The following is a 22,703-nucleotide window of genomic DNA, read 5'->3' on the forward strand; positions in this document are numbered from 1 at the left end:
GCCACTGGGGGACTCAAGAGGCACCAGTCACCCATGCAGCCTCCATGTCACATGTATTCAGTGTCCCCACTCTTTAAAATAGTGTTGGGGTACTTTAACTAAAGCTCATTAAAGTTACTGAGAGTTGCTCTAATTAAAGGGGGGCCCCCCTCCACCCTGGAGCACATGTAAAGATGCCCCTTAAGCCCCCCATCAGAGAGGAAGGCAATAATAAAACAACAGGGACAGGAGTGAGATCACCACTTTAAAACGACGATGTGACATAGGATACTGGGCAATAGGAACCTGTAATCTGCAGTTCTTATGCGAGTTCACTAACTCCTCAGCTAAAACGCAAGGGCCCTCATTTCCGTATGCCAATGAAGGCTGCACTTGTGCAACAGACGATTCTGCATCTCTCCCCTGCGCTGTTCACAGACCTGTGCACACTGTGCGAGTGCCCAAAACATCACTTATGCAGCCAAGTAACTGTGGCTGCCTGAAAAGAAATAGATGCTTGCATCGCTCAATGGAGAAAAAGAGAATATTCCTTTGTGGTTTAGACAGCAATGCTTCAAATGCTCACGTGTCTCCATACTTAATCTGCTGCTGTTCTGAGGAACATCAGAGATCCCGGGGGGACGGCTTGACTCAGCTCCTCTCCCTCTCCGTGCAGTTTGTTTGTTGGGGTGCAGTCAGGCAGGCATCCCAGGAGTGTCAGTGAGCAGTCCAGTGTGGCAAATGGGCTCCAGTTTCTGCAACTGGCTAGATCTCAAGACCAAGTGGTGTTTCCTCACCCAGGACCCCGAGACCCTGGCGAAGCCAGGTTTTCCCCAAGCACCAATATGCGGGGAAGCTGGCCATGGGGGAGCTCCCCCCACACAGGCCAATGGGACATATTTGGGAGGGACGGGTCCCCCCACTGCCACCTCCCTGAGGATGCTCCTGGGCAGGCGGTGAAACCCGCTCCCATTCACAGAGGGACGGACCCGGCTTGACAGCACCGTGACCCTGCGTGCGATCAGCCCCAAATCCCGCTGTGGGGTGCGACACTGCCCGCCCGGGGCCTGGTCTCTTCCCTCACGACACAGGCCATTCAGCAGCCCATCGGCGGGACCGTAGCCGCCCGGACACCCCAGCTCCAGCGCCGGCTCGGGGGCTCCCAGCAGCGTCGCTTTAGCCGGGCCGGGTGGATCCGCTCACCTCTCCTCGCAGGCCGGACCCTGCAGCTGTAGCTGCAGCCGCACCGCGCGCTCAAACAGCCGCTCCGCCGCCATCTTGCGCGTCGAGTTTGGCGCCTGGCTCCCGCGGGGGCGGGGCCACAAGATGGCGACCGAGCAGGGCCTGCCACCACAGGCGCTTGGGGCTTGTAATCCGGAGCTCGGCCGCTGTGGCTACTTCGTGGAGCGGAAGAAGCGCTTCTGCAGGATGACCCCGGCCCCGGGCAGGCGCTTTTGCGGCGAGCACGGGCAGTACGAGGTAGTGGCGAGGGGAGACCCGGGGTCTGAAGAGCCTCCCTGGCTTTGCGGGGCGCGCGCGCCCCCCCCCCCCCTCCCGGAGCGACCGGCTCCAGCGTCCCCGTTGCGATGGGCTGGGGGCGCCGCCGTGGGGTGCGTGCCCGAAGAAGGGCGTTTGTGCCCGAAAGGTAGCAACGAACATTGTTCCTAGCCATTTAGTTGCTTTAACTAGATGCTGTATGAAAAGCATACATGAAATCACATGGTTTATCCTTTTGAAGACGCACTATTTTTACCTTGTGCTCCATTTCAGTAAACCCAGGCTTGGTAATGTGAGTGTTGTGATCTACAGGGGCACCTCTACAAGTTTTTTTTTTTAGAACAAGACAATTGAATGTCCCATAAACAGGCCAAGTGTAATATTTTTCTCTTCAACTAGGAAGAAAATGATAGGAAAAGAATTCCATGCCCTCTTGATCCAAACCAGTAAGTGTTTTTTTAATTTATTTGTATATTCATTATGACTCCCATTGCTTTTTTTTTTCCTCTCTCATTTTAGGCAGAAGGCAGGGCAGGGTTGCACCTTAGAGATTAACTCTGTTGGCTTCTGATGAAGTAGGCATGTCTGCCTGAACAAGTTACCGTATTAGGTGCCACTCTTACTGCAGCACCCTGCCTTCTGCTTGACTTCATGCTATCACAGCTAACTTTCCTCCCTCTGATTTTAGTACAATATATGAAGATCAACTACAAAAGCATTTGAAAAAGTGTAATTCAAGAGAGAAACCAAAGCCTGTAAGTACTTTTTTCAATTCAGTCCCACCTCTGGAAGTGAAAGAACCATTTATTATACAAATACATACAATTTATCCTGGAATTGGGAACCAGAAAGCAGTAATCTCAACATAGAAAGTTTTTATTTTTTATAAAAAGGGAGAAACCAAAAATGCAGTGGCAATGTGTAGGGGTGTGTGTCCACCCTCTGAGAGTGCTGGTGCACCCTGACAGCCAGCGCTTGCTGCTTAGACGACAGGTCGGGGGGGAAGTGAGAGTGCTGGTGTCCCCCCCCCCCCCGCCCGAGAGCATTGGCCAGGGAATGAGGGCGCTAGGAGAACTGATCCACCCAGTCCCTCTGCGGCCGATTGCACTGACCCAAAAGTGCCAGTGGCATGCCGCTGGCACTTCCAGATCAGAACAGTCGGCCACGGAGATGCCCCGCACCCAGTCGGTGCGGTTGGTCCCCCCAGTCACTGACTGGCCACTGAGGGAGACAAGTGCCCCTCTCCACCCCCCCACCCTCCCCAAGAGTCACCCATGCAAAGATGCATAAATACTGTATGAAACAGAATTCATGGATTGTGCTGTGTGCGTGTGTCCCAGTGTCCTAATTTTGCTCAAAGCAAAAGACTCTGTTTTCCTATGGTAATGGTATACTTCATGTAGATATATGGGAGCAAGTAAGTAGCTCTTGCCTGTTTTGGGGAAGTGGATGCAAGTGATCCTTCACTGGTGCATTTGATAAACCCTACTGCCAACAAACTTGTTCAAGTAAACTGAAGGTGAACGTTGATATTTCATCTATGTGGGCAAGAAATTTAGAGAACTTCTGGTAAAATAGATCCTTTTAATTATGGAAGACTTTGATATTAAAATAAAATATGAAGTGGTGGCACAAGTGTAATATAGGATTCAATTTTTAGATTGTTAGTAGCATAGTAAATTGTCTGTCTATGCTACAGTGCTGCTGCTGCCATAGCTAAGGGGGCAGGACTACATTAGTACATCTCCCAGTGTTGATGCAACTTTGCTGGCAAAAGGAGGATTTTTGCCTGCAATGTTACATTACTTCCCTGAACAACAGATGCTCTGTTGGTAGAAGGCAGCTTCTGCTAGCAGAGACATATCTGCCCTAGGGGATTCTGTTAGCAAAGCTACATCAGCCATAGGGTCTGATACTGTCACGCTCCTTGCCAACAGTGCTAGCAGGACTTTGCAAATTCAAAGTCCTCAGTCTTCTTGAAATCTGTCAGATTAATCATTGTTATAATAACCACTAAAACTATTGAAGAATGTTTTCACAATCAACTCCTAATACGCTAATAAAAGCATCTTCTTGGAACTCTTTTCTTCATTTTAATGGTTTGACTTCTGCTAAGTGAATTATTATTAGTGCATTGCAGAATGCACATTCCTTTGGCTTTGTATGCTATTCTCAGCTATGAGTCTACTTGATTTTCATGCTGCTGTTTGTTTTATTAAGGTCTACTATGTTCAAGATATAAATGCAGGTTTAAAAGATGTAACAAAAATACCTGAAGAGCAGGTGAGTCTATGTATTAATTATTTTACTTGTTTTTCATTATTGTGCTTTTTTATAACTAAAGAACAAAATAAGAGGAAAGCCCTTTTATTTTTTTTAATTTTTGAAACAGGTACCAATTTCTTCTCTGTCTAAAGAAGAGTTACAGGATTTAATTAGAAAACTGAAAAAAGCAAGTAATGGTGAGTGCTTAATTTTAGGGTGAAATATTCTAAATTCTGGTCTGTAGAACTAATCAAATATTTTGTGACTATTTGGGTGTGGAATATCTGCAAAGATTAAAGAAGAAAAGAAGATTACTAGGAATACGTATTTTGTCACTTCAGGCATATTAGTATTAAAGAACTACCTGTGTCATGTTGATAGCTAGTATTTGTCCCCTTTCCATCTAGTTTGTTCTTTTGAGCACAAGTCAATTTTATTCTTTTGCTATTAACGTAGATGAGATAAATTATATATTTGTTCACCTTCCTTTTTGAGTGCCAACTTCAATAGTGATGGCTATGTACCGCTCTGGGAAAAAGCATTTGCCAGGAAAATTGCTTCTGAACAAGCAGCAGGCAATCATGTATTTATTCTTGGTTATTTTATTGGTGCCAAAATTAGAGCAGTTTTCTAAATCTTTGGAGATACTGGGCGTGTCTACACATGTAATTAAGGTGCAGCAATAAGCTCCAGTATTTATTACAATGGAGTTTATTATTCCTGGGCATGCTGTTTGAATGTGCGCCTGGGACGTCACAGCACGTTGAACCAGGTCAGAGCAGCCCTAGCTGGTAGGGGCCCCAGAGATCAGTCTGCCAACCTAGAGCTGTTCCTGCCCAGCTCAGCATGTTGCAGATGGGCCAGCTGGGGCACAAGGGTGCTTCACCCTTGTACCCATCCAGCTAAGTCAGCATCTACACGTGTTGCTACACAGTAAAAAAACAAAAGAAAACAAAAACTGCAGCAGGATAGTACTTGTAAATACAAGTACTACCCTGCTGTGGAGCTTATTAATTTACTGCAACCTAATGAGGCTGCATGTGTAGATGTTGCAGCACTTACTGTGGAGCAGTTAGGGAGCTCCACAGTAAACATGCCATGTAGACAGACCCAGACCCACTGTGAACTAAACCCAAAAGTATATGAAGATCAACTACAAAAGTGCTTGTCTGAAACTTGAAGGATTTGACTGATAAGGATATTTCACTTAAAGAATTTAGAGTTGCCAGTTTTTAGGCATATACCAATAAGTGTCTCTTCATTTTGTTGTTTCAGATGTTTAGTGTGTCAGCGCTGTAAAAAGATTTTGCAAATTAAGTAACACATAATTATTTCAGGATGAAGGTGGAAGCCAGAATGACATTGGGTAGCTGTTTTAATTGAACTTAAAAGATATTCTTCTGCATTTTATACAGGTATAAGCTCTATACTTAAGGATCCAACTCTGTCCCATTGGGCCTTAAAAGAAGTTTTAAACGACCCAAAAAATGGAGAGTCTGCTTTCAAGCACTTGAAGCAACAGGTAATGTCACTGTGTTACTAGTAACAATAGCTTCCTTTACTATAGCTTTATTCTTGTAGATTCTAGCTTATCTGTAATACCGTTTTGTAACACAAGATATATTTGATATGGTTCCAAGCTACCCTTCTACAGTTTAAGAATAGCTGCTGTGAAATTATAGCTGTTAACAAGGGAGGTTTATTTTGATCCTGAAATAAATAACAAGCATGTATGAGTTTTCAGGATGAGTTCCATACTTTCTATTTTTTATGCTCTTAACTTATAATAAATCCAATTTTAGCTACAAAAAAGGAAAAGGATTATTAAGTAAGCAGTAGTAGAATATCCTGACTTTTCCATTTGTTAGACTGCAGAGAAAATGTGAGAGAGGGGTCAAAAAACAATGAGGTTTGCCGTATGGCTTTTTTTCTGAGAATTGTCTTCTGGATAAGAGGGATTTTTAGGGGACTGAATGAGTAGGGGTGAGGCTGCCTAAATGTAACAAATCCTGGAAAGGGAGCTGAAGAATGATAGAGGCATATGGGTCCATGGAAATGATTGGCTGCCCTGCACTACCTTATTGGGACCTAATTTCCATGGCAGCACAATTAAATGAATTACATCTTTGTAGCAGCCACAGGTAGACCACTGCAGCACTAATGCCTCACAGAGGTCCAATTCCATATCTGTGTGACTATTGTGAGGAACAGCTGAAAAAATAATGGCACAGGTTGCTAAATCCGTGCCCAGAACTAATGGATGAACTTCTATGGGAACTGGGAAAGGATGATGCTAAAGAGAGAGTTTATTTCCTCTGCCCTGTCCTTTCCTTTACATTTTTGGTAGAGCTGTTCATGGTCCCAAGTGGTTATTTATGAATTAAGAGCTCTGGGAAAAGGCTTCTGATTGGTAAGCTAAATCGGTTTTCCATAAAAATTGACATGCGGAGTATGTATTTGCTTGGTTCATAATCATTTGAAGTTTGTAGGCTTCTATTTTAGGTCACATGGAACAGTTGCATTTACTTGGGCCAGGAAGATGTTTTGTTGAGTTTGGAGCTGGACGAGGAAAGCTGTCTCACTGGGTTGATACTGCCTTGCAAGATACTGAAAATGTTCACTTTCTGCTCGTGGAAAGGGCAACTACAAGATTTAAGGTAGGACAGGATGGTATGGAGTTAGCAAGCCTGGTTAATGTGATATTTGCTCAAAGTCTGATTACCTCTGAAAATTGAAGTTAAAAAGGTTTTATCTTAACTAAGACCTGTAAAAATGTCAAAAGTTTAACTAGCTCTTATTGTGGTTCTAAGTCTTGCTTATAACACATTTGTAATAAAAAATCCTTCTGTAAATATTATTGTTCATTTGAACAGGGATTGTTTTATAAAAATAACTAAAAAGTGCACAATTTTGCGCACTTCTTTAAGTGGCCAATACTACTTAATCATGTAATGTCCTTCTCACACAGGTAGATGGAAAACACAGAAAAAGAGACTCCATATTTGAAAGACTTCAAGTTGATATCCAACACTTATGTTTAAGTAAGTTGGTTTTTTAGTTTGCCTAACTTTCAGTGAGACTGGGAAGTTTACTTGAAAACTGTGAACTGCATAGTGCCAGAATGCAGGAAAATGTTATGTATAGCGCCAGTTTAATGTGTTTACTATGTAGGTGATGATTCTCAGTATTTGCTCAGTCATTTTTGTGTTGTCCTGTTTTTAAGTGGTTAAGGAAATTAGATACTTCCTAATTTGTACAAATAGTTCTTTTAAATTTATAGGATTTAATTTTGGGCCAGATTCATCAAAAGAAAAACATTTCAAAAAAGTCTTAATGATTTTTCTACACTGAAGAAGAGAAAGGATAACGTAATGTATGAGCAGCATATTTATCCAAGTCATTTCTCATCTCTTTATTTTTTCAAGTATACTTTGTAGCTCTTTCTAGATACAGATAATTGTGTGTGTGTGTGGGGAAAGGAATACCATTGCTTGAATTTTGTATGCTGGAAAGACAATATCTGGTAAGATGTTCCCTAGCTCTAATAATCCAAGTTCTGTTTTTTTTCAGATAAGATACCCATTCTTGTGAAAGAAAAACTACCTGTAGTAGGAATTGGGAAGCATTTGTGCGGTGTTGCAACAGGTATTAACTGTACAAATATATTCATGTAAATGCAGAATGCTGATTATAAACCTCTTGGAAAGTAAAACTGTTCTTATGATTCTTTTGCCCTGTTCTTTCTAATCCTTCCGTTGCTGCTACATGCACCGGTAATACTTTAAGCCTTTGTCGATTTGCATAAAATCCTAACTCAGTGATGGCAGGCACAAGTGAAGACCAGTAGCCAAAGAGCCAATCCAGATGGAAACAGAACATTGTTAATTGCTATGCAGAATAAAGATTTCTGTAATCTTTGTTTAAACGGATAAAACATGTTTTTCTTAGAATTAGGCAGAAGGGAAGGTACTTTCTTCCTAATTTTGGACTTGGTTTTGTTAAAAATGTCCTACAGATTTTCAACTTGACCAAGACATTTACAATCAAGTATATGCTGTAATATTACAATATGAATGTATAAATGATTACAATTACAGTATATAAGGGTATTATATATATTTTTATTGGGAACAGGTTGATGGTAGATTTGGAAATGCATCTCATGAGTCCAGAGGCTTGGCCCTTGCTCTGAACTTGCATTGAAAGCTACTCCCAGTTGACGCATTTATAAATGGGTACCTGCTCATTCAGCCTGAGGAGACGAAAGTAACTGGACCTGATGATATACTGATGGAACACTGTCAACCATATCATCTTTGTAATAATTTCCTACAAACATGTATACTAAAAATGAGTTTTAGTCCTTTTTACAGAAGAGAGTGCTACAATAAATACATGTGTAGTTGGAATATTAGTTATATGACTTATGTGAAACAAGTATTCAAGAATGTTTGTCACTAGCAGGTCAGGTCATCTTATCTTTTTCTAAGCTCATTATTTGTTAATGTCGCAGGGGCACTCTGGTGCCCTGCTCCTAGGAGGGGTTAGAGGTGCCGGTTGCTGGGGCAACTGCAGTTGGTCAGCTGACTGGGGGGGCAGGGCCTGGAGTATATAAATAGCCCAGGCTGAAGCCTAGCAGGCAGTTCCCCTCTGGCAGCCTGAGCAGGAGGAAGCTCTGCTGCAGAGCAGAGCAGAGCAGGACAGCCTGATCACCTGCATGTTGATACGAGGTGGAGAGAACCCTGACAGGGAGATATTGAAAGAGGGCCAGGGTGGCGTGGAATTCATCTTATAGCCACGAGGCTTATTTTATGTTACAGCTGGTTGGCTCATGGCTTTGTGTTTCTGTTTGGTTGTTTGCGTAACACTGGAGGACCAAGAGAGGCTGTAGGGGTAGGAGGCCTCAGGGATGCTCCCCAGTAGTGTGGGGGTTCTTGGTGCCCTGGGAGGGCGCAGTAATCAGGTGCCAGTGAAGGCACAGCAGTTTGTGCACTGGAGAGTAGTGCTGCATTTTGTGGGTGTCCCGACCCCAGCCCAGTGGGGCGACTTCAGGAGGAGCTAGTGGGGTGTCCTGACCCCAGCCCAGTGGGGGTGACTTTGGGAGAAGCTAATAGGGTGCCCTGACCCCAGCCCAGTGGGGCAGTATTGGCGTAAAGCCCAGTGGGCATAGGACCTGGGAAGGGGGTCTCAAGGCCAGGTTAGGCTGAGGCTGCCTGAGCCCAATTGTAAGGAGCCCGAGCAGGGCGTAAGACCCATGAGGAGGGTCAGGGGGCCAGGCATGGCTACAGCCACCTGAGCCCCGACTGTGGGAAGCACAGGAGACAAGATCCCTGTGCGGGTGACGTGAGCACAGGGAACCCTAGACAGACTCCTGTGGGGTGAGCACACGGGGAGCGCGAGACGGCCCTGACAGGGGCAAGTGTTCTGAGGCAAGCCTATTGAGAGACCCCAGAGAGGGGGTGAGTCTATTGAGAGACCCCAGAGAGGGCGCGCGTACACAAGGGAAGCCCCGGAGAGGGTGAGCACAAGAGTAGAGGCTGCAGACAGGGCCACTAAGGAAGGAACATAGGACCAGATAACGTCCGGAACACCTGAGAGGTTTGGGACATGGTATTAGGGGTGGAAGGAGCCACGCGGCACCTATAGGGTAGGGGTGCACCAGAATCTATCCAGATACAGCAGGGACCAGAAGGGTGAGAGCACTGGGTCCAAGGGGTCAAGTAACGGCAGCCTCCCATTAATATATTAGAACCATCAAAGTCATGGCAGGCGAGAACGAGGGTGCTAGACAGGCAACTTGGCACAGTAGGGGTGCCAGGAGAGATCACAGCCGCTCCTGGGTCCCCGCCCTGTGACAGTTAAAACCAGAAGTTTGAAATGAATACCTTTTAATGTAGGCTGATAATATGTCATCAACCTGCATCTTGTTGCTTTTTGGGCTGCATAGTATCCCCCCTTAATTTGGGTAAAGTTCCTACCCAAACTTTACATTGTACATTAATGCTGCATTAGTCACCTACAGCCATATTTAAATGCAACTTCTGTTCACAGATCTTGCTCTGAGATGTTTGATTGAAAGTTTTGCAACCCAGGATGATGGAATAAATGAAGAACCTTCAGCTAAACGCTTCAAGAGTGATAACACCCAAGCTGATTCCAACACTTCTACTGACAAGGAAAGGAGTGGAGAGAATGTTTCAGAGAGCTACAGCACGGTGGCTGGAATTGTTATTGCGCTATGTTGCCACCACAGGTGTGACTGGAAGCATTATGTAGGCAGGGAATTCTTTAAAAAAGTTGGACTTGGACAAGTAGAATTTAATTTTTTTCAGAGAATGTCTAGCTGGGCAACCTGTGGCATGCAAGAAACCATATCTGAAGCCTGTTCAAGTGATGTAGAATGTACAGCCCAAAGCAGTGACGCAGATGAACATGACCAAGCATACAACAGGCCTGAATGCAATTCTGATAGCATGCAAGGGTAGGTGAGCCCTTTCAACATTAACTTTTCCACAAATGACTCATATGTAGCAAGTATATAATGTACCTCTGTTATCAGTATGGACCATTTTACAAAAACCTCCTGATGTTGTACTTAATTAAAATTGCCTGTTATTTCAAAATAAAAAAGTTGCAAAATCTTTAGCCTAAAGGTCACGCTTGCCTGGGTTGAAATGCACCAGTACCCATTTGTACAATCTTTGATTATAAACTTAATACAAATACTCTAATACATGTTTTTCTTTTTGAAACTAGGCTGCTTACTGTTGAAGAACGGAAACAGATAGGTCATCTTTGTAAACTGTTGATTGACCATGGACGGATTGAATATTTACAACAGAGAGGGTACAAGGCTGTGTTACAATACTATACAGATTCCACTGTGTCTTTGGAGAATGTACTCTTAACAGCTGTACCAAATCAGTGTTCAATACTCCAGCCAACTGCATAATAGGAGATATATGTGTAATGGAGAGAATACAGAACTCTACAAAATGTTTCTGGATTTATCAAAACATTATTCATGGATGCAGCTCTCATTGAAAACAGTGTGTAGCCTTTTCTGCACTTACAAAAGCATTAAATTTTACAATCTCAGATGGAATCAAAAAATGCCAGCTGACTCTTAGTGGTATGAAAATTACAAGACATCCATCTGTCTTTGGAACTTGCTGTTGCTTTCTCCATTCAGAAGCAGAACTTATATTTTTCTTCAACAAGCAACCAGCTTAGCTTAGAGGAGCAGTTTTATATTTTTTCTTCATTGTTTATGGTATCAGGAGGTGCTGTCTTCCAGGTTTTCTGAAAATAGGTTAAAATGGAGATTAAGCATGTTTGTTTCTTACATTTTGAACTTCATGAACATTCTTTCTGGTCTGTTTGTTTTAATGTACCAATATTTTTATTTCATGACTTCTAGCTGTTTAGGGGATTGGCTAGAGAAAAAAGACCACCTGGCAATCAGATGCCACCTCAGGATGATTTTTGTTAATTGTATTTCCACATGTGAAACATTGTAAGGGAGATTAAATAAAAACTGGAATTGACATGATTGAATTTTTGTAACTTTTTTGTAAGTTCACTTAAGTTTTCTTTTCATTTAATGGATATAGCAAAAGTAGGTTGACTCAGGGTTCTGTTTATATGCTTCAATCCTGGCCTACAATTGTAACCACTGAACAGGAAAAGGTAGTTAAATCCCCAAGTCCTTCTCTCTCAGGGTGTCTGTACACGAGTGCAGAGGCTGCTCCAACACACTCTAATTCTAGTGAATTAGAGCAGACTTGATTAATCGAGTCTGCTGGAGCATGGTAATTTATCACATTCCAGCAGCCTCCTGCATCTTGTATATCAACTTCTCCATGCTTAAAAATGGTGGTAGGGGCACTTTGAACTAAAGCTCATTTGATGAACTTTAGTTCAAGTGCCCCCAACACCATTTTTAAGTGCAGGGACTCCAATACATGCTATGCTGTGGCACTATAATTAGAACAGGTCTTGTAGCCACTCTAATTAAAGCACTATGCCCGCCACCACCTCTGGAGCACCTGTACAAGTGCCCTCAGTTAATGCTTTTGGTGCTACGGGGACTTCTGTTAAGAGGTAGGATTAAATAACAATTTAGGGATGGGAATGGGAGGGGGACTGGTGTTTTTGAGATGCATCTTATTTATCAAGTGTTGATGCTTTTTACCTACTGTCAGGAAAAAAAATGGAAGTGCCACTATTCTTTTTAACTCTTCACTTTTTCCAAACTCATGATGAATATATAAAGACCAAAGAGTGGAATCTCCCCATACAAGCCAAGTGCAGGGAGACTCCAAATTAATTCCAACTGACTCTTTAGTCCTATGTTTTCTAATATTGTGTTAAACTGTATTCTAATTAGGGATGGTATAAAGGACATACCTGCTCTCCTGAGTGACTCCTGAATGTATATATGCATGAACTCAATACCAAATAGCTCCCGTTCTTCCTCTTCAGTGTTCTCACATGGGGGAAGTGTTACCTGCAGTTCCAGTGGGTTGTCTCTGAAGTTGACAAATCTGGAAATTCATCAGAAAACATTACACTTAGAAAGCTCCAAGATAGAACCAACTACACTTGGAAACTAAAAGTAGCCTCCATGAAGCAATATTTTAAAGGAAAAGATGATGTAAATTAATTGTAGTTTCCTATGACAGTCTTACAAAGTCTTACAATTAGGATTAATGTTAACAAGAAAGCTCTATGTGTTTTAACATATTGAATGAAAGAGTGGCTTTGCATCAACAAGTATCTATAACATTTTTAGTGATAGTTTCATAGTTAGCAGGGTCAGAAGGGACCTGACCAGATCGTCAAGTCCAACCCCCTGCAATGGCAGGAAAGAGTACTGGGGTCAAACCACCACAGCAAGCCTTGTCTTAAAGACCCCCAGGGTAGAAGCCAGCACCACTTCTCTTGGAAGTTGGTTCCAGATCCTAGCTGCCCTCACAGTGAAGTAGCGCCTCCTGATGTCCAATCTGAATTTACCCTCTGCCAGCTTTATTTCTAGTCACTCCTGTTAGTGCTCGGGGAAACGGGGACTCCCCTGATCACGCGAGTGGCCCTCCTCTGGACCCTCTCTATGTTGTCCACATCCCTCTTGAAGTGCGGCGCCCAGAACTGGAGGCAGCACTCCAGCTGTGGCCTGACCAGTGCCGCATAGAGGGGAAGGATCACCTCTCTGGGATGCATCTGTGGATGCATGACAGGGTGCAGTTGGCCTTCCTGACTGCCTCCCCACACTGCCAGCCCATGTTCATCTTGGCATCAATGATGACTCCAAGATCCTTTTCTGCCTCTGTACTGAGAAGGGAGTTCCCCAGCCTGTAGGTATGGTGCTGGTTGTTCCTCCCCAGGTGTATCACCTTGCACTCGTCTGTGTTGAATCCCATCCTATTCTCATCCGCGCACCCCTGTGACCTGTCTAGGTCTGATTGCAGCCTATTCTGCCTTCTAGCGTGCCCACATCTCCCCACATCTGAGTGTCATCAGCAAATTTGAACAGGGGGCTTTTTACCCCCTCGTCCAAGTCACTGATGAAGATGTTGAACAGTGCGGGCCCGAGGACCGAGCCCTGGGGGACCCCACGCCCACATCCCTCCAGGACGAAAATGACCCATCACCACCACTGTCTGGGTGTGGCCCTCCAGCCAGCTGGCGACCCATTTGACTGTAGGTGTCGACACCACAGTCCCCCAGTTTTGATGTATATGCTTAACTTGTAGTTTGTTCAATTTAATGTAGAAGTGGATCCAGATGCAGGGCTTGGCCAGCATGGGCCATATCTTTGACACCCCTACACTCGAATATCTTAAGGGGGGGGGGCGTGTTCTTTTTTTACCTCAAATCTGTCATATGCTGCATACAAACAGGAATATTCTGGAGTTTGTTGCTGGTGAGGACAAGAGTGCTTAAGTTTTTCATGTTACTGATGGTTTCTGGTAAACAGGTTATTTCATTTCGTTGGAGCCATAAAGTATGCAAGTTTTCCATTCTGCAGGAATAGAGAACAGGTAATTAATATAGTATTAGGAAATAATATAATTTGATTAACCACTATTATAAAGGAATTGATTCATTTCCCATGTCATATAATTTCTCTCTCACACAATACAGTAATGTTCAATTAAACTGCTAGTTGAGATTTTAGATAGCAAAACAATTTAACTTGATTACATGAATGTAATGATTTGTCAATGACTAAATTAAACTGTAATACTATACAATTTTACTTCTCACACCAAACAGTAGTTTATAATGAAATTCTGCTTTGAGATGTTCCTGCTATGTTAACAGCATAAGCAGAATATTCCATTTTAGAAAAAAAGTACACACCAATGTTGCTTGGTTTCAGTTTGTTGTAAACTTTGATGCCTGATAATATTCTGTAACAACTGAATAACTAGATTTTCAGTGCAATGGAATTAAAGCTAAGATGGGCTAGGCAGGGAGTAGAGGGGTTACCTGTCAATAGCGTCAGGAAGTTGCTGAAGTTTGTTGCTGCCCATATCTAACCATTCTAGACTTGGCATGTTCAAGAGAGCTGAAGGAATGGTAGTAAACTGGTTCATATACAAATCTATATGGTAAAGTTTCTTTAGATTACTGAGCTAAAAAGAAGGAAAGTCTTCTATTAATATTCTGTAATGTACCTTTGCATATACTGTAAAGCAAGAGATTTCACTGAGGCCCCTGCTACGTTACATATGTTATGCAATTGACTAGTTAATTGCACAATAAATTTAGACCAAGCACATGTGGAAAGTAATTATCATACAGTAAAAGTGACTATCCAGCTATAAGAAGGGCCAGCCAGCTACAAAGTTAGTGCTTGAAAATGTGTAACAACTCTAGCTGGTTTCTCTATCCAGTTTCAATTTGAACATGCAGTAGGGCCCTAGAACTGCAAATTAGCCATCTTAGTCAAAAAACAAAACAATTTTAAAAATGTTAAAATGTTTCCTGGAATGCATAGCAGAAAAGAGTGTCACAGCTAACATAGCCTGGAAAAGTCAGAATCTGATCTGTATCAATGGATTGTTTAAACCCCTCTGTCAAAGGTTACCTAGACCTAAAGCAAGGTTTCCCAAAGACTTTATACCCTGGGCACATGCTTTTCTTCAATTGGCAGCACACTTAGCTCTTACATCCAGAAAGGTGAATATGATTTTTTTTTTACAACATATAATACATTCCATTTCCCTGCCAGAGGAAATCACACGAGTGCTGAGAGGTACAGTTAAAAAAAATGGCAGCAAATACATTTTTCTTTAAGCAAAAGATTAGTCTCTGGACCAGTGGTTTTCAACCTTCTTAGCTACAAGATCCCCTCCTCCCCCCATAACTCCTCTGAATTTTGCACCCCAGTTGAAAATCACTGAGATAGATCTAAATTCAGAAGAAATATGGAGGGGGGTCTTGAGGCTAAAAGGTTGAGAATCACTGATCTAACTGGTGCCACTTAAGGGTGATGGAGGCAGAACCTCATTCTGCTCTCTTCATGGTTTGACCCCTGCTCTGTACTTCAGGGGGGCAAGGCCAGGCCCTGCTGCTGAGGCTGCTCCTTCAGGGTCTCACTGGGGAGGAGAGAAGAAAACAAACTGGCCTGTAAAGTGCCACTCTGTTTATGTGGCCACCTATCCACTCTCAACAGTGTGTGCCATTGGGATCGTGTGGGTGCAGCACAGGGTCTACCTGGAGGTAGGAAAGGGTAGGGGAAGGCAGTAGTCCCCAAAAGGAGAAGCTGCTGGAGTAGCTAGGGCAGGTGTAGGATGCTGGACAGGGGAGGACAGCATTTATCTCGCACTGTGATCTCACAATGCACCCTTTCAGAATCACTCCCCTAGATGCCCTCCATTTCTGACATTAAAATTCCCTACACCTGACACAATGCAGTACCATGTAAAGATAATTTAAGTGACTGCTTGCCATACTACTGACTTTTGTAGATCTCATTCTTAGTGCCCATCTGTCTGCCTTACATGTGGAGCTGAGAAACAGGGTAAATTAGTCTGAGCAGACCTCCACATTAATGCAGATATACTGCTTCCAGATCCTGAGCTAGGTCATTTAAGCCATTCTCTGCATCTCTACCAGCAGCACAGTATGCAATGCAGACATACCCTAGATGCCTAGCACTTGGATTTCACTATGGTGGCTACATATCTAGCAGTTAAAGACTATAGCACTCACTCTCCTGGGACCTGAGTCCCTCTGTGGACTACGTACTCAGGCCCTTTGACAGTACTTCATTGCTTCAGTGCAAATAAGAAACTGGCCCAGAATCCTAGAACCCTTTTTATCATGGTATACCTTCCCTTGACTTCATGAAACTGTGTGATCTGTGCTACATCATTTTAGAATGGTTAATATTTGATATTTTATGTTAACAATGCCTGGTCATTACTGGGTTTTACAGGTTTATTAAATGGACACAGTTCTGCAATGCAATAAACATCTCTAACCCCAGTCAGGACTATGATGTTTGATATTTTACTTGAGGTCAGTGACTCAGATTAAGGCTGGGTAAATAGAGACCAAGTTATTACTCTCTCTACTGTTTTCAAGGTCCTCTGTCAATGGAGTTAGTCCAGCTCCTTTTGAGCAGCTGTCTGCATCACAGGTCACTTTCAAAAGTAGCCCCTGCTAGGAGACCAATAACTGAATGATGGAAGAATGAACTATGGCTTCACCCTTAAATGCAACTCTCCTGAGGTCATGATTAAGACAATGAGCCAAATCACCATCTCCTGTCAATCAGTATTTTCTCATTAAAGGCCATGAATCTAAGCTAACATCCATAAACAGAGGATCTGACTCTATAAGGCAACTGATCTGGACAGAATTAAACTCCATTATTTCAAACATCTGTGTATATACTTATCTTTCTGATACAAATAATCCAACTGCTTCAGTCTGAATATTCATGTAAATACAGATAACACAAAGGCTTGAGTATTTGTGGAATCAAGCACTGGTTTGACACTTCATGCAAGAGTTTCCATACAGATTAAATGTACCATATCATTTTAAAGTCACAGAAAAAGGAAAAGTTCATTTTTTCCATGAAAATAATAGTTTTAGGCAGTGAAAACATTCAGTATATAAATAAAATTGCTTTTCTCAAACCTGAAGAGGAAGGTCACAGATATCTCTGTTCACAGCTAGGTCCAATCTTTCCAGGCTGACACAGTGACTTAACTCGTTAGGAACAGACTTAATTTTATTGTAGCTGAGAAGCAGCTCTTGGAGGTTAGTCAGCTGGCCTGCACAGGACACAAATCAAAGAGAATATACCTGAATAATTATCACATCTGGCCAAATCCAATCCTACTGTGTTGACTCCAGTTAAGGAAGTGGCTTTAAGTACAACTCACCAATCTCTTTGGGTAGTTTTTCAATTGAATTTCGGGACAGGTCCAGCACAATGAGGCTTTGAAACTTTCCAATGAATTCAGGGATCTTCATCAAACTAATTCTATGGAGTTGCCATTCCTGGAGGTGGTTTAATTTCAGTAAGCAAGAAGGTAGTGACTAAACAGACGGTAGGGGGAAAAAGAAGGACATTCCACCTAAGTATACAGAATGAGTAAGGGGAAGAAACACTTTTATAGATGTTTTGCCTATGCAGCCTATACAACAAGCAAAAAAACCCCCAACCAACCAACAAACCAATGTTGTTTTTTACACCCCTGCCAGACATGCAGGTAAAGGTGTGATGGGATCCAATATGCAATCCATGCAATAATGCTTCCTACCATGCCATACATGCATGGCAGGAGTCATGACTGTGGGATCATGCATCAGATCCCATTAGGCCTTACTGCTGGTGCAGAGGGAGCTGGGATCACACACCATGTGCTCTCATGGCTGGGAGACCCATCAGCTGACAGGGCGCCTAGCCACAAGTTCAACTAATGGCATGACAGGAACGAGCCACAAAGTCATCGCATTTTTTTTGCGGATTAACATTGTGGCTTATTTCTTGTTTTATCACACCATTAACTGATTGACGTAATGGTCACAATTTAAGATTTGATTAACTGATTAACTGGTTAACTGTGTCTTAAATGTAATGTGTGGCAGTCTTTGTATCCAGGACTTTGATACCTACAGTGCTGTGTCAGTAACAGGACCCAAGAACCAAAACAAAAGTTTGAAATGAAAGTAGTGCTGGATTTTTTGCATGTGTTAAGTGGAATATTTAACTAATCACAGAGCAGGTTTCAAATGCATTTTAAAAATGGATAAAATATAACTTTTACATGGTTATTTAGAAATGTAGCAATTTTTTACAACAGGTTTCTTAAGATAGTTTGAAATTCACTGCTCTGGGTAGACAAGTAGGCAACACTGGATGTTGAAGCCACTTCCCCATTAGCCTGCAATTTATTTAACTCTCATTAAAGTCAATAGAAAAAGATTCCCAATGACTTCCTGTGGAGCTGGTTCAGCCATAAGTCTTCAAACCTTCTTCATTGCAGTGGACTCTGAAGCTAGCACAGGCAACACTGGCTCTGCAGCCTGCAAAGAGTGGCAGCATCTACCATTTACTTTGCAGCTGCCTGGTTTCCATGCAGTAGAACTAGTAGTTCTGCTGCCTGGGAGCTGCTAGGCACCTTGGTGATTTTGCCCAGTGTCTCTGTAGTTCTGGTACATTACAAATCTGGTACAAATACTTTGTAATTTAATCCACAAGATATACTTCAACCAAATGCTCCTGCCCAGCTGGAAAGATATTTTTAGTTAAAAAATTAGTACTCAGTACTCCATTATTAAAGTATGTTTTCAATAAAACAGGCTTGACTATTTTGACAGTGGTAATTCTACTCTTCCTGCTTTGTCCTGTGTGTTCTGTACAGTACAGAGCACACTACTGACACTTAATGGAGGGAAAAGAATACAATTGGCTAGGATTAGATGTCAAATAACTTAGTTGTCTAATTATCTACCCACTCAAAACAAACAATAGGCTAAATATTACCTTCCATTCCTCCTCTTCTATCTTTAAAATAGCTCTTCCATCTTCAGAAATTACTTTTTTTTTGAGCTTGGCTAAAGTCACTCTCTCCTCCCAGACAACTGCAAGTCTACAAAACAAAAATTCTTTCTGTCATTCAGCTCTAAATTTGAGCAGTATTTACTATTACTTTTTATTCCCTGGAATAGCAAAGAGATAAGTTTTTGTCTAGTAGCCTCCATGGAAGTCAGACAAATACTTTTTTTTAAGTGGATGCTAGTAAACACTCTGGTGTTTAAGGTTGGATATGTAGCAATGTTTGGCTTAGATAATTTACAGGACTTCTATTTACAGTAACTTAATAACATTTTGCAGTTCTGTGTGATTGCACTTCAGATCTGCACAGTCTTATTTTATGGAAAGCATATAACTTCTTCCATCCACTTTTGTAATGTTTCATCCTGGACAGCATAAAAAAAAAAAAAAACACAATGGGGGAAAGTCCTAAAGACAATTAATTTTTAAGGGTTATTTCTAAATAGAAAACAATTGTATGAGGATGAGGACAACAACTTCCTTAGTCTTTTCAACTCCACAGTCCTACAACATAAGCTGTACATCCACAAACAGAAACCTGATCAGTTCTATGTTTGTGGTCCTTATCACAAAAGGTCAAGAAGAGTCAAATCCTTTATAATTAAAATATATATGAAGTCAGCTTGAAACCATCTAAAGCTTATGCAAGTCAACAGACTAATCCCCAATAATAAAAGATCAAAATCATTCTGAGCATTAAATGGGGAATATTTCAAAGAGAGAGCACTTGCCAATAAGGACTGATGTACTGTACAACAAACTAGAACGTTCTTACAGTATGACAAGCATATTAAGACAGTAGGAGCTTTCATAGTTTGATATATATGTCAAAATTACCATTGCAGCTGTACTAATTTTTTACTTACAATTGAAAATAATGCTATGAAGAACTGATCAGATTCCCTTGAACAAGATTTTTTCTGGAATGAGGATCATGGAACCAGATGCTCCCAAAAGGACAAATCATAATCTCCCACGTTTGAACAAACAGTTTACTGTCTCATTTACTGCAGACTTATGATGAACATACCTTCCTACAGCCCTCTGTCTGAATTCCTTTTCCTTCTGGAGTTCTTCATTTATTTTCTGAATTCTCACTTCCCAAAGCATCTTTACTGCAGTGAACGTACCAGTGCAAAGTGCAGTTTCAGTCATGGTTCTTACACATTCCAGTTCAGTCATAGGTATCTGGTTTTGAGTATCAGACTCATTGTCGTCATTACAATCTCACATATTATTTGCATGTGCTGGAAGGAGACATGAATATAAAATAAATACCCTGCCTATTTTGTTAACCACAACCACTGTGAAGAGCTGATGGGACTCTCAGAAACTTAATATTCTAATTACCAGCATCTCTTCTTGTAATACAAAAGCAAAGGGACAGCTCATTAAGTTGAAATGCAGAGTTAGCCTGTGGAAATCACTGCCACTAGAGAGCACTGAATCCAAGGCCTTAATAAGATTTGAGAATAGGAGAAAATGATAGAAGTGATGAGACTATCAACAGTAATATAAAAAGTATAAGGTATTGAAACCCCTACATTTAGGGGCATAAGTTTTAGGCATACTGTTTACCTAAGATTAGGAAGACATATCCTCTCTGCATGAGTTAATACATAATTGCCTATCATCTTGGATTTAGCTACTGCTAGAAAAGATACCTGGGCATTCCTGTGCTCCAATCTGGAAGAGTTCTCCTCAGCCATTACTGTATTGATTGAACTTTCTATTCTGAAGAAGGGCTGAAATCAAGCAACCCATATCTAATATTAATCCTCCTGAAGTCTAGAGGGCTAGATTGGGGTTGTTTCAAGCTCATGCAGATTTTCAACAGCATGGTAGAACTATGAACCATAAATACAATAAAAAGCAGTCGATTTCAATATTGCCTCTCAGTTTTTTATTATAAAAGCATAATATTGGATGAAGGAAGGGGAACGAGAGGAAGAAAGACATCACTGTCTCAAACATGTTCTTGTCTGAAAATCTGAAATGTGTTTCAGCCAGGTAGAAAGGCTAGCCACTATATACGTTAGAAGAACTCTTTCACAACAAGATAATCTTCTTCCCATGGTTGGTGTAGGGTCATATTTTTAAAACAGTGTCTCTCAGCGTGATTTTTCCTTTAACTGGGCCTTTAAACATGCTAAAAACAAACCAGCTGTAGCACTAGAATGACTATGTGGTAGTTGGATTTTTCTGTGTTTAAACTGATAAGCATTTCTATTATATCTTTCCTTTCTCTCATTGAGATTAAATTTCCACATCAATACCCTTTACCAGTAACTAGCTATTTACTTCTTATCCCAGTGTCCAACTGTGCTGACTACATACATTAGTCAAGTGTTTCTACCAAAACAACAGAAACAAAATTAGCATTCAGGGCAAATTAAACTTCAGGGCAAGCAACCTATCGAAATAAATCAGCTTACTTATAGTTCTCAGCTACTGTTTAAGGCTGTTTGCAGTTGGCAAAGACAACACTCCAGCAGTTTAGCATTCGGTTCCTATTTCTAATACTAAAGCTTTTGGAGAAAACTGGCTTTTTCTATATGCCTGTACAATACCTGACACAATGGAACATCAGTCCCTGAATGGAGTCTCTGCTACTGCTGCTGAAAATATTTGAACCATAAAATCAATAAATCTTTCTTTTTTGATGAAAATCTAGATCCTCAAATATACAACCATCCTGGGGTGGGGAGTCAAAACTCCCACAGTTTTAGAATCATGAAATACCTGAGGCCCTGACTGCAAACCTTTGTTCTCAAGCAAATATAATTACGTAACAATAAAACTACTGCAAAAGCTGAAACCAGAACCTCTTGTCCCTACCCTTTCTGGAAGATAATACAATACCAGAGTGATCATGAACAACTAGAAATTTAAAAGCACAGTCCCAATTTTCATTGCCAAACAGCTGCAAACTTACTCCTGAACAACCACATTTCCCATTAACCTTAACCTGCAGCCCTAAGGAAGCATTTAAGAACTTACCTAAATCACTTGATGCATTCACAGATTTTTCCATGACTCATCGATTTCCATGCAAGAGCAAAGGTAAGTTATAAACCTTGGCTGTATTGGCTAAATGGCTAGCACCATTTAACTCTCACACAGACTCCAGCAAATTGAAATGTAATGCCAGCCTAGTTCTAATTTTAACCTATGCTGAGAATAGCAAGTATCACATGGGACTGGTTTGCAAAGCCCTGGAGCATTTAGCACTTTGAATGTCTTCCTAGTTTTCAGAATGTGAGCATGACCCTATAAATTTTTTATGGAATAAACCAATCATCAGAATTTAGGAACAAAAAGAACCCTATAATGCCTGGTAACAAATCTAAACACACTAAATCTGACAACTGTTTGCTCCGCACTTGCAGTGTTTTGCTGAAAATAACAATACAAACAAACCAACTTAACAGTAGAGTGCTTGACTAATGAAAACAAAAAACATCATAAAGTAATTTAGAGGTCACATGCACTAGTATACTTCTAATCAGGCAGCACTGGATTAAAAAAACCTCACTTTACTCACTACTTCTGCTGTAGAATAATGAAGAATCTTCACACAAATAATATGCATAAAGGGCCCATACAGTTCTTCATACAGAAGACTAAATTCTGGAGGGTTTCCTCTGAACTGCTCCATTGCTGTGAGCATGGATTAGAATGGGCTGGGAGTTTCATCCTCAAAAAGACAGCTGGCTTGAAAGTAGTGTAAATCACAGAAAACTTCTTGGGGTCAGATATATGCCCTCAAGGTAGTGGTTTAGACTTGAGTCACCCCTAGATAGGTTCAAGGCACCCCTAGTTGTCGCTCTTTTTTTGACTACGGAAAAATAATAGAATAACTCTCCTGGTGTGTGAAACT

The 22,703-nt window shown here is 41.6% G+C and overlaps 3 protein-coding genes across 4 annotated transcripts in view; 1 reads left to right on the forward strand and 2 right to left on the reverse strand.

Annotated features, from left to right (window-relative positions):
- SASS6 (SAS-6 centriolar assembly protein) overlaps positions 1 to 1,282 on the reverse strand; it is a 26,420-nt gene extending 25,138 nt beyond the window's left edge. Inside the window, exon 1 of one of the 2 annotated variants that reach the window (XM_090049695.1) lies at positions 1,183 to 1,282. In XM_090049695.1, coding sequence (XP_089905821.1) covers positions 1,183 to 1,256 — 74 coding nt within the window. In that variant the 5' untranslated portion in view covers positions 1,257 to 1,282. The other variant, XM_090049696.1, reaches the window with a different exon arrangement.
- Positions 1,283 to 11,298, forward strand: TRMT13 (tRNA methyltransferase 13). Its single transcript, XM_090049698.1, has 11 exons — positions 1,283 to 1,458; positions 1,876 to 1,922; positions 2,165 to 2,231; positions 3,697 to 3,759; positions 3,869 to 3,938; positions 5,157 to 5,263; positions 6,231 to 6,398; positions 6,710 to 6,782; positions 7,312 to 7,386; positions 9,793 to 10,222; positions 10,498 to 11,298. The coding sequence occupies exons 1-11, from the start codon at positions 1,306 to 1,308 to the stop codon at positions 10,691 to 10,693; spliced, it is 1,449 nt and encodes a 482-aa protein (XP_089905824.1). The 5' UTR covers positions 1,283 to 1,305; the 3' UTR covers positions 10,694 to 11,298.
- On the reverse strand, positions 10,735 to 21,960 carry LRRC39 (leucine rich repeat containing 39). The gene is made up of 9 exons (XM_090049699.1): positions 21,824 to 21,960; positions 19,854 to 20,070; positions 18,752 to 18,857; positions 17,145 to 17,301; positions 16,897 to 17,033; positions 14,233 to 14,378; positions 13,610 to 13,762; positions 12,151 to 12,287; positions 10,735 to 11,043 (listed from the first exon to the last, which is right to left on the reverse strand). The coding sequence occupies exons 2-9, from the start codon at positions 20,003 to 20,005 to the stop codon at positions 11,018 to 11,020; spliced, it is 1,014 nt and encodes a 337-aa protein (XP_089905825.1). The 5' UTR covers positions 20,006 to 20,070; positions 21,824 to 21,960; the 3' UTR covers positions 10,735 to 11,017.
- Positions 21,961 to 22,703: the final 743 nt, after the last annotated feature.

Source organism: Crocodylus siamensis, chromosome 5, assembly GCF_052110815.1.
Source record: "Crocodylus siamensis isolate JL-2025a chromosome 5, ASM5211081v1, whole genome shotgun sequence".
NCBI lineage: Eukaryota > Metazoa > Chordata > Crocodylia > Crocodylidae > Crocodylus > Crocodylus siamensis.

Coding starts and splice junctions, on each gene's coding strand:
- TRMT13 (XM_090049698.1), top strand. CDS start 1,306: ATGGCGACCGAGCAGGGCCTGCCACCACAGGCGCTTGGGGCTTGTAAT. Junction 2,232..3,696: donor CAAGAGAGAAACCAAAGCCT/GTAAGTACTTTT, acceptor TGTTTTATTAAG/GTCTACTATGTTCAAGATAT. Junction 6,783..7,311: donor TATCCAACACTTATGTTTAA/GTAAGTTGGTTT, acceptor GTTTTTTTTCAG/ATAAGATACCCATTCTTGTG.
- LRRC39 (XM_090049699.1), bottom strand. CDS start 20,005: ATGACTGAACTGGAATGTGTAAGAACCATGACTGAAACTGCACTTTGC. Junction 18,858..19,853: donor AGACAGAGGGCTGTAGGAAG/GTATGTTCATCA, acceptor TTTGTTTTGTAG/ACTTGCAGTTGTCTGGGAGG. Junction 12,288..13,609: donor CAGCATATGACAGATTTGAG/GTAAAAAAAGAA, acceptor ATGAATTTCCAG/ATTTGTCAACTTCAGAGACA.